Source organism: Eremothecium cymbalariae, chromosome 5 (genome assembly GCF_000235365.1).
Source record: "Eremothecium cymbalariae DBVPG#7215 chromosome 5, complete sequence".
NCBI classification, from domain to species: domain Eukaryota; kingdom Fungi; phylum Ascomycota; class Saccharomycetes; order Saccharomycetales; family Saccharomycetaceae; genus Eremothecium; species Eremothecium cymbalariae.
The window spans coordinates 661,913-676,197 of NC_016453.1; the positions used below are offsets into that span (position 1 = coordinate 661,913).

The 14,285-nt window shown below is 40.2% G+C and overlaps 6 protein-coding genes across 6 annotated transcripts; 1 reads left to right on the forward strand and 5 right to left on the reverse strand.

The window, feature by feature from the left end:
• Nucleotides 1–274: 274 nt before the first annotated feature.
• Nucleotides 275–1,285, reverse strand: BMT2 (25S rRNA (adenine2142-N1)-methyltransferase; the record flags this gene model as incomplete). Its single annotated transcript, XM_003646853.1, has 1 exon — nt 275–1,285. One exon carries the CDS (start codon nt 1,283–1,285, stop codon nt 275–277), a length of 1,011 nt encoding a protein of 336 aa, XP_003646901.1.
• Nucleotides 1,286–1,551: 266 nt separating this feature from the next.
• On the forward strand, nt 1,552–3,825 carry MAK5 (ATP-dependent RNA helicase; the record flags this gene model as incomplete). The annotated part of the gene is made up of 1 exon (XM_003646854.1): nt 1,552–3,825. One exon carries the CDS (start codon nt 1,552–1,554, stop codon nt 3,823–3,825), a length of 2,274 nt encoding a protein of 757 aa, XP_003646902.1.
• Nucleotides 3,826–4,042: 217 nt separating this feature from the next.
• Nucleotides 4,043–5,356, reverse strand: SUP45 (translation termination factor eRF1; the record flags this gene model as incomplete). Its single annotated transcript, XM_003646855.1, has 1 exon — nt 4,043–5,356. One exon carries the CDS (start codon nt 5,354–5,356, stop codon nt 4,043–4,045), a length of 1,314 nt encoding a protein of 437 aa, XP_003646903.1.
• A 435-nt stretch (nt 5,357–5,791) lies between these two features.
• Nucleotides 5,792–8,026, reverse strand: Ecym_5328 (uncharacterized protein; the record flags this gene model as incomplete). The annotated part of the gene is made up of 1 exon (XM_003646856.1): nt 5,792–8,026. One exon carries the CDS (start codon nt 8,024–8,026, stop codon nt 5,792–5,794), a length of 2,235 nt encoding a protein of 744 aa, XP_003646904.1.
• A 584-nt stretch (nt 8,027–8,610) lies between these two features.
• PHM7 (Phm7p) lies at nt 8,611–11,400 on the reverse strand (the record flags this gene model as incomplete). Its single annotated transcript, XM_003646857.1, has 1 exon — nt 8,611–11,400. One exon carries the CDS (start codon nt 11,398–11,400, stop codon nt 8,611–8,613), a length of 2,790 nt encoding a protein of 929 aa, XP_003646905.1.
• Nucleotides 11,401–12,520: 1,120 nt separating this feature from the next.
• On the reverse strand, nt 12,521–13,516 carry Ecym_5330 (type I glyceraldehyde-3-phosphate dehydrogenase; the record flags this gene model as incomplete). Its single annotated transcript, XM_003646858.1, has 1 exon — nt 12,521–13,516. One exon carries the CDS (start codon nt 13,514–13,516, stop codon nt 12,521–12,523), a length of 996 nt encoding a protein of 331 aa, XP_003646906.1.
• Between the last annotated feature and the right edge of the window lie 769 nt (nt 13,517–14,285).

The following is a 14,285-nucleotide window of genomic DNA, read 5'->3' on the forward strand; positions in this document are numbered from 1 at the left end:
TGCAAATGGTATCTGTTGCTTATAATGTGGATCACTAGAGGTTGTATTTAAAAGATTTATTGTTTTGACTTAGAATTGCATTGTGTATTATGATCGTATATCATATGTGCAAAATGCGGATGTGCGAAGCCAGCAAGAGATGCTAATAAAAGTCGTTTCTTTTTCTTTGAAATAATGCCTCCTAGATCACGTGATACATTAATGGACGTGAACCAAGCCGACCTATGGTATATAGTAAATTATATATAGTTATGGGTTTACGAGTGATATGATATTAGTGTTTATAGACAGGCAGAGTTATTGAGAAGTTGTTCATTCCTGGACGATCTGCTAACTTGTGTTTTGTTGAGTAAGTGTGGAGAGACTGCGGAGATGAGCATACCGACGGTTGCCGGCGAAAGAGAAAGTAGACGACTTTGTTAGCCTCATGATATTGTATTTTGAGGTATCCTAATGATGACATTATGTTGCAGAAGTATTCAGTATTCATATATCGGGAGTTGGTCATGCAATGGAGAGGTAGTACTATGAACACGAAGGTCTTGTCAGTGTCACATCGCAGGAACTGTTGAAATCTGAGGATCATCTCTCCTCTCTGATAATGGGTAGACACGAAGTTTAACACCAATGAACAGGATATTAGATCAAATCTATCATGGTCGGAGGTTGGGATTTGACGTTGCATAAAGTCTTGTTGTAAAATATTTCCTGGATCCTTGGAGTTAAGATCTATTCGAATAACGGGATTGAATACCCCAGATGTTGAGATGTAATTTGATGCACTTAAAGATCCGATTTCTAATACCCTGAGATCGTTTCCTTTTGAGTACCCCATTTCTTTAAACCATTTCACTAGTATTTTGGAGGAATCACCTCCACGTTTCCCGCTTTGCCCAATAGTACTTGCAAGCTGGTAATTTTGTAATCCACCATTTTTATTGAGCTCAGCCATTATAAAACCTAAAAGTTTTACTAATAGTAGTATATCGTCGCACCTTTGGACTGCTAATAATTGCTGCTCCATCTTTATTCCCACATGACAACCTAAGCCCACTTCGTAATCGCACCACATGCCTCTTTTCCGTACCTCAGATTCTATTAACTGCTGATTAAATTGTTCATCATTATCTAAAAGCACCAAGCCCAACTTATTACATATCAACGTCCTCTTTTGAATGAGGAAATGAAATCTTCTGATGATTTTGCGAGTTTTCGATGGCTTTATTGAAGGTATATGTTTTATTGGAGTTTTACCAGTAATACTCTGCCTTTTTCTAGCCAGCATATTAATAGCACGTTAAACCAAATATATTAAATACTGCTTAACAATATATATGCTGAATTCAACATGTTTTAGTATAGGAATATGCTTTGAGTGAACATCATCGACCATGATGCTGACCTGCATCTGAAAAAGAATTTTTCAACATTGTATTTTGAAAAAAAGCTCATGGTCTATATATGGAGAGATGAGTTAAAGAAAGTGAATATTTATAGATAACAAAATTTCCATAGGCGCCAAATAACAATCCTCAGAAGAATATAGCAGCTATGAAGGTTAATTCTAATCGTAAGAACAGGAAGCCAGGCCCTAAGATGAAACAGAGAGCCAATAATCGTGTTTCAAAGTGTCATCCAAAAAGAAAGCCTCTTAAAAAAACTAGTCTACCGGGAAATATTGTTGATGCTTCTAATCTAAAATGGCGGCCTGTTCAACTACCAGGTACACTGGATGATTTCGGTGGTTTCTATGGACTTGAAGAAATAGATGGAGTTGACGTCAAGGTGGTTGATGGAAAAGTTCAATTTATTACAAAAGATGACAGCAAAATAAAGACTTCAGACTTCAATGATAATATGGGAGATGAAATGGGATTTGAAGAACACGGCAAAGAGGATTCGGAGGATTTGATTGAATTTAAGAATTTGGATGATATTAAGGAAGGTGAGTTAAGTGCGCTTTCGTCCTCAGATACTGAGGACGAAGATATGGAGGATGCGCTATCTGTGCCGAAGAGCGATTCGGAAGAAGAGACAGAGGATCAGGAAGGAAAGCTGAAACCCGAGGTTTTCAATTGGCAGGTAGACTTAGATGATATTGAATTACCCGAGTTACCTGCATGGTCAAATAAAATGAAGCTGTCATTTTTCACCTTACAAGCTTTAGCAAAGTTGGGCTTTACGAGTCCCACTGAGATTCAAGTTCAGTCTATTCCAAAGGCTTTAGAAGGCTTGGATATCATGGGGAAAGCTAGTACTGGTTCTGGTAAAACATTGGCTTATGGAATTCCAATATTGGAACGTCTTTTTGCATCAACTAACGACAAACCAATTGCTTTAGTTTTTACCCCAACTAGGGAATTAGCCCATCAAGTTACAACACATTTACAGAATGTGCTTGGAAATTTGGTTAAAAAAATGCCATATGCTATCCTTTCGTTAACGGGTGGATTGTCTATTCAAAAGCAAGAACGTCTGTTGGACTATGAGGGTTCTAGTCGGATTGTGGTTGCCACTCCAGGAAGGTTCTTAGAATTACTTGAGAAGAACGAGGATCTAATTAAAAGATTTGCTGAAATTGGCGTTCTTGTACTTGACGAAGCTGATAGATTATTACAGGATGGTCATTTTGATGAATTTGAGAAGATATTTAAGCATTTAAACAGAGAGCAAAAAACGTTGAAATCTGAAAAATGGCAAACTATGATATTATCTGCCACTTTCTCAATTGATCTATTTAGCAAGTTATCGACTACTCATTGGAAAAATCTGAAGAATAACAAAGAAAATAATGAGATGGAAGCAGTTTTAAAACATTTAATGACAAAAATTAGCTTTAAATCCAAACCGGTGATTATTGACACAAACCCTGAATCAAAGATCACAGCACAAGTTAAGGAATCACTGATTGAATGTGGTCCGACAGAACGTGATCTATATGTCTACTACTTTTTAACCCTGTATCCGGCTACCACGTTGGTTTTCTGTAATGCGATAGATTCAGTAAAGAAACTAACTGCATATTTGAACAACTTAAAAATATCTGCGTTCCAAATCCATTCCTCAATGCTTCAGAAAAACCGTCTAAAAAGCTTGGAAAAATTCCAGCAGCTTTGTGAAGTCAATGCTCAGCATGGTAAGCCAACTGTTTTAATTGCAAGTGATGTTGCTGCACGGGGGTTGGATATACCTGGAATCAAGCATGTTATACATTATCACTTACCTCGTTCTGCAGATATTTATATTCACAGATCCGGAAGAACGGCTCGTGGCAACCAAGAAGGTGTTGCAGTAACTATTTGTTCACCGCAGGAAGCGATTGGGCCCTTAAGGAAGTTGAGGAAGCTGCTTGCAAACGATCTTGCTAGTAAAACAGGTAAAAAATGGCAAAAGGAGTTAACTGTTATACCAATTGAAGATGATATTTTAACACAACTTCGTGAACGTAGCAGACTAGCTAGTGCTCTAGCTGATGATGAATTGGCTACCAAGTCGTTAAATAAAGATGATATTTGGTTAAAGAAAGCAGCAGATGATCTTGGGATTGATATAGAATCAGATGAAGAAAAGGACGTTATTCTTTCCAAAAACAAAAACAAGAAGAAGAATAAACAGATGGCAAAATCTGAAGCTAAATCAATGAGATATCAACTTGCCGATTTACTTCAAATTCCAATTCGAAAGGATCTCAGAAGGAGCTATCTAACAGGTGGCCTGGTAAATCTAGCGGACAACTTGGTCAAGAATAAAGGACACAATAATATCGTTGGCCATGAAAAGGTGGATGCTTTAGAATTATTGAAGAAAAAGAAGTCTAAAAAATAAACACCTCTGCCAAGCATTGACTGACATTGAAAATATTAACCCCCGACTTTACAATTACCTAATGATATATACTTTTATTGTTTATAGTTATGTATATATATATATATATATATATATTCAATGAAGCCAATAAAATCAACATAAGCTCACAATTCTAATGAGGCTATATAACGACAAAATATGATACATGGGGTCCGGTTAATATGCCGAATATGCTTTAAATGAAGTCATAATCTGATCCTTCGTCGTCATCGTAGTATTCGTCACCCGAATCATCAACCAACTGATCAAAGTTAACTTTGTAACGCAGAATTCCACCAATACCACCAAAACCAGTGACAAATTGGGATCCTTCAGAGGATCTATCTGAGACGAATTCCAAGGTAGCACCGAACTCCTTGTAATGTTCTGCCAACCACTCGATAAGCAGTTGTTCCTCCTTGACCTCCATTTCTGTGCCAGTAGCCTTATCAACAGCGTAAGATTTGTCAGCTTGATCTGGAATGGCGAATTTAATAACTTCCTCATCTTCAGAATTTTTGAAGACATATCTAACAATTTCTAGATTTTCAAATACAATTAAAGTCTCCACTGCACCCAAGTCCAAAGCTTTCAAAGTATCCTCAGTACCATAACAGAACTTACCAGAGTCTTGAGAGATTTCATCAAAATAATCAGTAAGCAACTTCTTTTCCTGGATAAACTTAACGTTCGCTAGCGCCTCGGCAGCCAACTCGATAGCTTGATTAAAACCGTTCTCCCCTCCATAAGAAACATCTACAACTTTAACCACCTTGGCTGCCAAACGTAGATCGAATAAATCAGATTTTGCCAGGTCATTTTTGAAGTCTGCAGAACCGGCTAGAATTAAACCCTTTACATTGACCTTATCATTGGTGATAAAGTTCAGGACGGCAACTTCGGCAACCTTCCTAACATAATTGTGTCTTTTCTCTTCTCTCAAACGAGCAAAACGAACAGCAGACTGACCACCTCTTCCGTGCTTCTTTGGCAAATCAACAGTAAATTTCTGCAACACAGTTCTAGTATTACCTGATAGAGAACCAAACAAACAACCTTGACCATCCATCACAATAAATCCAAACTTATCATCTGCCTCAAGTAGCTCCGAAAGTACCTCGGTACGAAACTTATTGTCACACTTATACAGAGTGGTATTAATTGGTTTATAAGGTTCAATATCAAATGTGACCTTCTTTTCCTTACCTTCCTCAGTAATAATATCACCACAGTACAAAACTAGACCATTCGCAGGTATTTGGTTATATAACTTCAACTTTTGTTGTGTAGAAGTGATTGCCGACAAAACAGACAGCCTATTAACTCTCGACTTAATATTCGAGGCAGTACCATATTCATCTGTTAACAATTTCTGAGTCTGAGAAATTTGACCACCTGGAGGGATAACCAACGAAATCATAGAGGTACCGTTACCTCTAGCTTTCTCCAACGACTTCACCAACTTCTTCATTTTCCAAATTTTAATATTCTTCTCAACATCTGTATCCATCTTGAATATATCCTACTTATCACCCTTCAAACAGAAATGCACCAATACGGAAGAACCCACCGATGCTACTCTGCAAACGATATTTAAGTCTCCAGATATAATTTCGAAAAGATGAAGGTTGTGTTGAAGCTAAAAAATTTTCACCTTAAATAAGAATGCGTTCGTACGATGAAGTATTTCACCCGTCTTAAAGTCAATCTAGTAGTAATAAGGCAATTATAAGCATGGCAGTGAGATATTTAGAGGGAAGATGAAGAGCTTTAAGCATTAGTTCATACAATTTAGTCCACAACGTTATAGTGGTGTCTTATTATAAGCTGAGAATTTACATACTTCTAGGTAGTGCGCTGTTTAAATGGATCATCCGTATTGATCACAGATATAGTCATAGGAAAAAACATAGCAGAATTGGAGGATGAGGAGAAGGGGTGGAAGCTAGACTACCTCAATATCGCTATCACTCAATAGGTCGTACTCCTCATCGTTGATACTCGGGAGGAAGTACTTGTTGAAGGTCGAGTTGCTGTCGTCATCGTCATCGTCATCTTCGTCGTCATCTTCGTCATCTTTAAAGATTGAGTTGCCTTTTTCATCACAATTTGTATCAGTGCCGTGACCTTCATCTCTGGCGAGAGTGTCAGCACTGAATTTGGATGAAGCAGACAATTTTTCCATCGAATTTACTAAACCGTCCACGACTTCGAAGTCCAACAAACAGCCATCTACTGTTTCGCGGGTTAAGGGTTTCATGCTCACTTTTGCTTCATTTGTTAATTTAGTCGTGTATAGAAGAATATCATTTTGATCAAGCAAATCAAGTTGGTATTTACCTTCTGCGAATAATCTTTTTATTGAACCATGGTGATTCAAATTCAAGAGTTTAGATTCATCGGGAGCGATTTTATGAGGGCCCATAAAAATGCAATATTTGAGGGCCTCCCCGTCGTCAGGGAAATAGTTTAATAATAATTTCATATTATCAGGTAGAACTTCATCGGTATGATTTGTTAGCTTGAAGGTGACAACATAATCGATATCGCAGACTTCTACCAAGATTTCACTACTTGATGGGGATTTCATAGCCGAATCAGCAGGGGAAATAGGAGCTTTGTTGTTACACTTCAAGTGTTCTTCAATCAAAGATTTCAATTTGTCATAATTTCCATCAGGTAACATCAACAACAATTCTTCGTAGCGTCCAAGTCTTTCAAAGATTTCGGATGCACTAGTATCAAACCGTTTAATGATCCTTTGGTAATCCTCAGCTTCATGAACGACAGAGGCTAAGGTTCCCTCATTTTGCATTTTCAATAAGACCTCATAAACATCTGATTGCTCAGGAGGTATCTCAATCGTCAAATTTTTATTTCCAGTGGTATTATTTTTATGAACGCCAGCTGGGAAACGATTTGATGGGGATGGGGACCTTGAAGGAGGGTGGTAAAGGTTTGATGTATCAGGAACTCCGAAACAAACCATGTTATGAGATTCTCTGTGGTTTTCAATGCTTATCCCTTTTTCATGGCACACAGAGCACAAGTCAAAGTTCTGACAGGTTAAACACTTATAACGTGGGCCCTTAATAAAACCCTTAGAACTGCATGTTTTTGTATTCCATTTGGAAGGATTCATAAAGTTCTGACACGAATTACAATAGATTCCATTATGGACGAGATCATTATTGCTGAGTGTAGGTGATTCAGGATGCGCCTTAACCTCAACCATAGGGTGAGACTGTTTATGGAACCAGGTCGAAACGTTGTTTTCCTTGCATTTAATACACAAGTCATAATTGAAGCATTTTGTACACTTAAATCTAGGACCTTTAATATAACCATCAACAGTTGAAGTGTCAGTATTACGTGTGGTAACGCGATATGGATTACACCCATCACAAATAATATGATTATGGACAAGATCACCCGAAGGAGTCTGCCACAGGTCACCTGGTCGTTTGATTTTGACCAAAGTATGGGAAATAGAATGACAAGCAATAGAAACCCCCTTGAATTCACACTCCGAACAAAGATCAAAGTTTTCACACCCTAAACACTTGTATCTAGGCCCCCTTATAAATCCATCCTTACTGCAAGTTTTGGAGCCGCCCTTGCCCCCATCGTTAGTGAGGCTACACCCGTCACATACAATACCATTATGCACAACCGAGCTATCCTCTTCAGATGGCTGTTTGTGTAACAATGAACTCAAGTCATTAATTGAAGCAACTAGTTGTTCCCATTGGTCCTTCAGAATTGTCACCATCTTAGAATCTGTCTCTTCACCAACTAAAGCTCTCTTATCATTATTCTCACCAGCATGGGGCTTTATATTAAGGGCTGCAAAAATTTCCGAGCTATCTTTCGCGACTAAAACCAGCTCAGCCGAGCCAAAATCTCTTAACTGCTCTCTTAACTTCTCCACCCCAGCTTCCGTAATCTCAACAGCAACTAAACTTCTGTCAGCTCCATCCCTTAAACTAACATTTACATCCTCGCAACTAACGGTATGATCTAGCCAAAAAGCGTTCTGAATCAACGACTTAATTAGACTTTCACACATTTCCTCCGGATGAACGTAATACGACTTCTTACAGTAGTTATATATTAGGTGCAAGTTATATTTCTCAGCCTCTCCCTGGATGCAGCTTTCGCTCTCTTCAAATGTTTCCATTTTGCTTCCTGTTAAGCCGTTTAAAATCCTATCGAAGTCCCGTTTACTACCTAGATATCTAGTCTTATGTAGTGTTGTTCCATATGCTCTTAATATGTTGAAACTGCCTGGATGATGTTTGTGATGACACCTGCCTTGACCGGTAAAACCCTAGGCGAACACTTTTTTACGTTTTAGTAGGCTATAATGTGTTACTTAGTTCTCTTATCCCCCGGGTGGCTCCAATCATACAAAGGATCCTTTATTCGGGCAGCTGACGAAAAGGCGACTAAGTATGTCAATGCGTAGTTCAACAAAAGATAAATAATTGTATTATGGTAATAACGAACTGATTAGCGCCTATTATAGACGGCATTATAGGCTATTGGGATGATTGCTTAAGTTTTCTTTGCTTTTTTTGAATTAGGTATTAATGTATATAGCGGGTTTGCATATTAAATTAATAATTATATATTATTATAAGTTGGTTTGCTCAAATCGATTAGAACTAAAACAAAGCACATGGTTTAAAATAAAAACCGATTTCAAATTATAAAGAATAAGAACTTTTGGAACCTGTACTTTTATTATGATTATTTGAGACATCAAGTTTTCTTTGTAGGATCAAAGTCTGGGGGGTTTCCTGTATAGGCGGACCTGCCCTTCTCATCATAGTCAGTATTTTCATCTTTGACTTGGACGCCAAACTTACTGGCAAATTGGATCTGCTTAGTTGAGACGCCCATTGGGTCCTTTGCTACCCAGATGATTGGTTCGGCTTCCGTGACGCATGGGTCCGTGTAGGCGAGTCTTTCGTAGTCAGACTCGTAATTAACAGGGAGATTGTAGGCTTCTGGGACTCTGTTTTTAACCAGAGGATAAGTACAGGTAGTACTTGGGCTGAAATAGCCTTTGATTTTAGCGAGCAGGGAACTAGGCTTTGATACAGAGAGCGCTAGAGAATCGTCGACAGCCTTGCCAGTAGATTCAGCGGCAGTTTCAGCGGCTTTGTCGGCAGATTCTGAAGTATCACCTGAAACAAGCCTCGATTGTTTTTGATCTGAGGAACTAGGAGGGCCAGCACTAGAGTTGGGGTTCTTTGATCCACTCAGACCACTCAGCAAACCAACAACCTTATCTCCAGTGACGGTTACAATATCACCGGCGGCGACGGATGGGTCACCAGCTTGCAAGACTTCGCTCAAACCTTGATCGCGAGCTGGATACACGAAATTCCCTACGTCTTCAGAGTGGTTGATCACGCTCAATGGGATGGCATCTACCAAGGGCAAAAACCTTCTCTTGAAGTATAAGTGAGCCACGACCGTAAGAATCATAAAAATGATATTTAGAACCATTGGACCCCAAGACTTGGCCATAATGAACAAGCCTAATAAGCAAATCTCAGCTAGGTACAAACCAACAAATATTTGGAATAACGCTCTGACATAATTTCTACCCTTTAAGTCATATGAAAAACCGTACACGTAGTTCAAATTATACAAGTAAGCCAGGGAAAAGAAACATAATGCGATGGAACTAAAGATCAATAGCATCGGGGAAATAATAGAATAGGTAATGTAGATACAAACCAATAGTTCAACCAGAGGGTAGATCACACCCCAATGAGGCAACGATAGTCTATTATAACGGTTCCATTTTTGTCTTGGAGTGGAGTCCAAGATTTTGCCCAAGAACATACTTAAAACCAAGGTAACCAGTTGTAACAAGAACCCACTTGGGAATAACAACCCCAACAACAAAAAGTAAGTGATGTAAAAGTTGGAAGCCTTAGGCATGTTGTTAGACAATAATATCATTGCATTGTCGGGATCATCAATAACTGCGCTGACAGTAGAGGTTGCTGAAGAGGCAAGAGTTGTCACTAAAAACACTTGAACCACCTGAAAAGCAAAATACCATCCTTGACAATATAATTCTGTGTCTTGTCTAGTAACAGACCCACTAATACGGCCAACTTTTTTAATAAAGATAGGAACTAGCGACATCAATATTGCCAACGCAATTGAGGGCAACAAACCTGTAATGATACCCATTAAGGAAGATGGCATATTATTGATGAAACGTAAAAAGTGAACCTTCTCAGTTAAAAAGTTGATATTAGAGATAGCACCAACAGCTGCAACAGGAATTGCCCAAAAGATAATCATAGCGGTCAATATCGCATTTCCAATGGCTCTTTTGGACTTTCTAATGGCCTTACTTGTATCCAAATTTTCCCAACAAATATCCTCTGGAGCATAACCAATCAACCTTTTATCGTAGGAACTACGTTTCAAAACAGCAGGTGTGGTTTGATAAGCAAGTTGTGCATCCTTTTGGGATTCAAAAACAAGGAAACAAGTACCGGCTTTTTTGTCACTAGTCCAGTTGTCCTGCTTAGACTTGATTTCACTATTAAGTTTACCGATTTGGTTTGGACAGTAATCTAACGTATCCACCTTATCTCCAATCAAAGGAATCTTACCGAGCCCATGGGTAGGTCTCTTTTTAAGATATTTTTCAAAGTCGTCGTCAGATTTTTCTGGATGTGGGAAACGACTAGTGGTAGTAGAAGCATTACCATCTAGTTCTGCACCTCTACGGACTTTAACACTCTTGTTAACCACTTTATTCAACGCGGATTCATACTTTTTGGTCACCTTGGCACGTTCCCTAACAAGCTTTTGCAATTCGCTATGATCTCTAGCAAGCACCACATATTGAACACCTTTAAAGGTGCTTCTAAGGATGGCTTCTTCTTCATCATCGCCGATACCTCCGCTTTTACCGTTGGAAGGGGGCGAAAACTCCGTAAGGATCAACGTCCTAGATCCGACCTGTGAGTTATAGTAAGGAGTCGTCTGTATCGCTTGTCGCATAGAAACATAATAGTACAACTCACGGTAGATCGTATAAATCAGAATTCCAAAGTAAAGCCAGGACAGAAATACGTGGGCAAAAAAACGATTCTTATTAGTCACATTGGAAAACGCTAAACGCTCAAAACCTTTAAAACGACGACCTCTAACTGCATTGACTGGCAATAGAATAGGGAACAAAATCACACACCCTATCAGAGATAAACTCCCAAAGATAATCAAATAACGGACAAAAAAATATCCATCCAGACTCATATTCTGGATGAGATAAGAGTGCGGTTTCGTGAACAAATAGGCGACCCATGAAAAATATCCATCGGGCACCTCATCGGTCCGTTCGGGATCCCTCACCGTATTGACATCCGGTAAAGATCTAGGTTGATAGACTCTTTGATATTTAGGACGTAAAGTCAAAAACAATAGCACAAACAGAAGAGCTATAATCCCATTGAATAGAAATGTGGTCACAAACGCGGACGCAGAACTTGTAGCATCTGGAGTTGAGACCGCCATAGCGTAAACTGCAGATGACGATGATGAGGCCTTATCCGTTATGAGTTCAACAAAAAACAAAACTTCTATATCACGATGATGTATGTCTCTACCTCTAAAGAAAGAAAGAGTAGTAGTAATATATATATATATATATATAGAAGGGATAGCTCTAGGCTAATAAATATAGTATGACTTATATACCCAACCAAGAGGCGAAATTAGGCAGGTATACATATATATGTATATACGTGCATGTATTGGAACCACTTACAACAAGGAGGAATAAAAGAAAAAAAATTGAAATAGAGGCAACTCCCCTTCTTAGCCCTCTATGAGAGATATAAGGTTTCTTACCCTCTCAAGTACGATGCTGTGTTTTAGGTTTGGCAATTTCGTTTTTGTTAATAACAGTAATTTCTAATAATATACTCTTTTCGGTACCATACCTTTTCCCGTAAGCTATATTTTTTTATTTATATTTCATAATAGACATATTTCGAAAACTAAAGTAGTACGTTAATTTTTCATTGGAAGCCCTTCCTTCCAGCTTCCTTCTAGCTTCCTTCTAGCTTCCTTCTGGCTTCTGGATTTGGTGCCTCTGTCGTAAAATATTAGTTTCCCATTCCCATAACGGGAGAGAGACAGAAGCGACGGGCAGAAGCAACGAGACAGAAGCAACAGAGATGCAGCAGCGAGAACATGGAAGAGAATAAAACGAAATAACGAAATGCATACATGGAAAGCATACATTTCTTTCTATATGATTTCATCAGTCCGTAGCATTACTTAGTATTCAAAACTAAAGTGACAGCTTGCAGGGCAAAGGCGGAATACCATGTTGCAATGATGACATAAGCCGGAATGGCGCGCATCGACAACACCCCGTCTCTTTTGAGTAAAAGACAAACTATACGATGCACACTGGACGCAATGCACAAATGCCCAAGGCACAAGTTGTCGCCTCGTTTACCGACTAACAAATTCATCATCATCAGCTTTTAAAAAAGAAGCCCTCGCTCCATATAACGTTCTATTATATTTATACAGATCCTCTCTCTCTGCTCCCTAATCCCCTTTTTCAACTGCAGAGGAAAAACAGTGACATACATAACATATATACTTAAACTTTCAGAGTTCTCTAGTTAGAAGCGATGTGTTCAACCAAGTCGACGACTCTGGTAGAGTAACCGTACTCGTTGTCATACCAGGAGACCAACTTGACAAACTTTGGAGACAACATGATACCGGCGGAAGCGTCAAAGATAGACGAGTGGCTGTCGCCCAAAAAGTCGGAAGAAACGACAGCATCGTCGGTGTAACCCAAGATACCCTTCAACTTGCCCTCGGAAGCGGACTTGATAACTTTCTTGATCTCCTCGTAAGAGGTCTCCTTGTTCAATTTGACAGTCAAGTCGACAACGGAGACATCGACGGTTGGCACTCTGAAAGCCATACCGGTCAACTTACCGTTCAACTCTGGCAAAACCTTGCCGACAGCCTTGGCCGCACCGGTGGAAGATGGAATGATGTTACCGGAAGCGGTTCTACCTCCTCTCCAGTCCTTCATGGATGGACCGTCAACGGTCTTCTGAGTGGCCGTCAAAGAATGGACAGTGGTCATCAAACCCTCCTCGATACCGAACTCCTCGTTAATGACCTTGGCCAAAGGCGCCAAACAGTTGGTGGTACAGGAAGCATTGGAGACAATAGTCTCGCCCGCATACTTGTCCGCGTTGACACCAACAACAAACATTGGCGCAGTAGAAGATGGCGCAGTGATCACAACCTTCTTAGCACCCGCATCGATGTGCTTCTGGGCAGAGTCCAACTCCTTGAAGACACCCGTAGAGTCGATAGCAATATCGACTCCATGGGTACCCCATGGCAATTGAGCTGGGTCTCTCTCCTGGAAAACCAACACCTTCTTACCGTCGATAATCAACGCATTGCCGTCGTGGCTGACCTCACCTGAAAACTTCCCGTGTGTAGAATCATACTTGAACATGTAAGAAGCATAATCCACCGTGATGAATGGATCGTTAATAGCGACAACCTCCACATCCGGTCTGGATAGTGCCACTCTCATGACCAATCTACCGATTCTACCGAACCCATTAATAGCGACCTTAACCATTTTTGATCTAATATAATTCCAGGAAAACTGCTGTTGTTTTTAAAAGCTCTGGTGTATAGCTCAAAACCTCGTTTTTTTACAGGAAAGGAGAGGGTGTGAGCTTGGGCATACGTCGGAAAGACGCTCTTTTTCCTCTATATATATATATATAGGAAGAAACAGTACACGACGAGACGAAGAAAGGTATGGAAAAGAACGAGATGGAACCAAGGGAAAAAAAGGTCGGAAGGGGCTGTTACCCGGGGACAGGGTAACCGCCATTGCATGACGCTGGCCAGACCGGCGGGCGGGCCCCCACCGGGGCCCCCACTGGAAGCTGGCGCCCGGTGTTGGACGACGCCCAAAAGAACGTCCCGTGCCGCCTGCGGCGGCACGGGAGAAATTCTGGGGCCACGCGCCTGGCTTCCCCTTTTCCCCCCTACCACCCCACCGCGGCGGTGGGGTGGTAGGGGGGAAAAGGGGAAGCCCAACAAAACGCGCATATCCGGAATGCTCCTCTCCTGCCGCACCCATCCCATTCCACCTTCAAAAAATATGGGTCATTATAGCAGACCACACCACTCTCCCAGAGCAAGAACTCCGCGGTTCCAGAGAGAGACGCCTTCTACTTAGAATCATCACACCTCTAATAATAAACTTCCCTGCTGAGCCCACAGAATGTGTCCATTTCTTGTATATAAACGAAGCTTCTTTTGCTCTTGTTGCACAGACAGGTGAACGGATGTTCCCCTCCCCTTACCACACAAGCAAAGTTAGTTTTTACAACTGC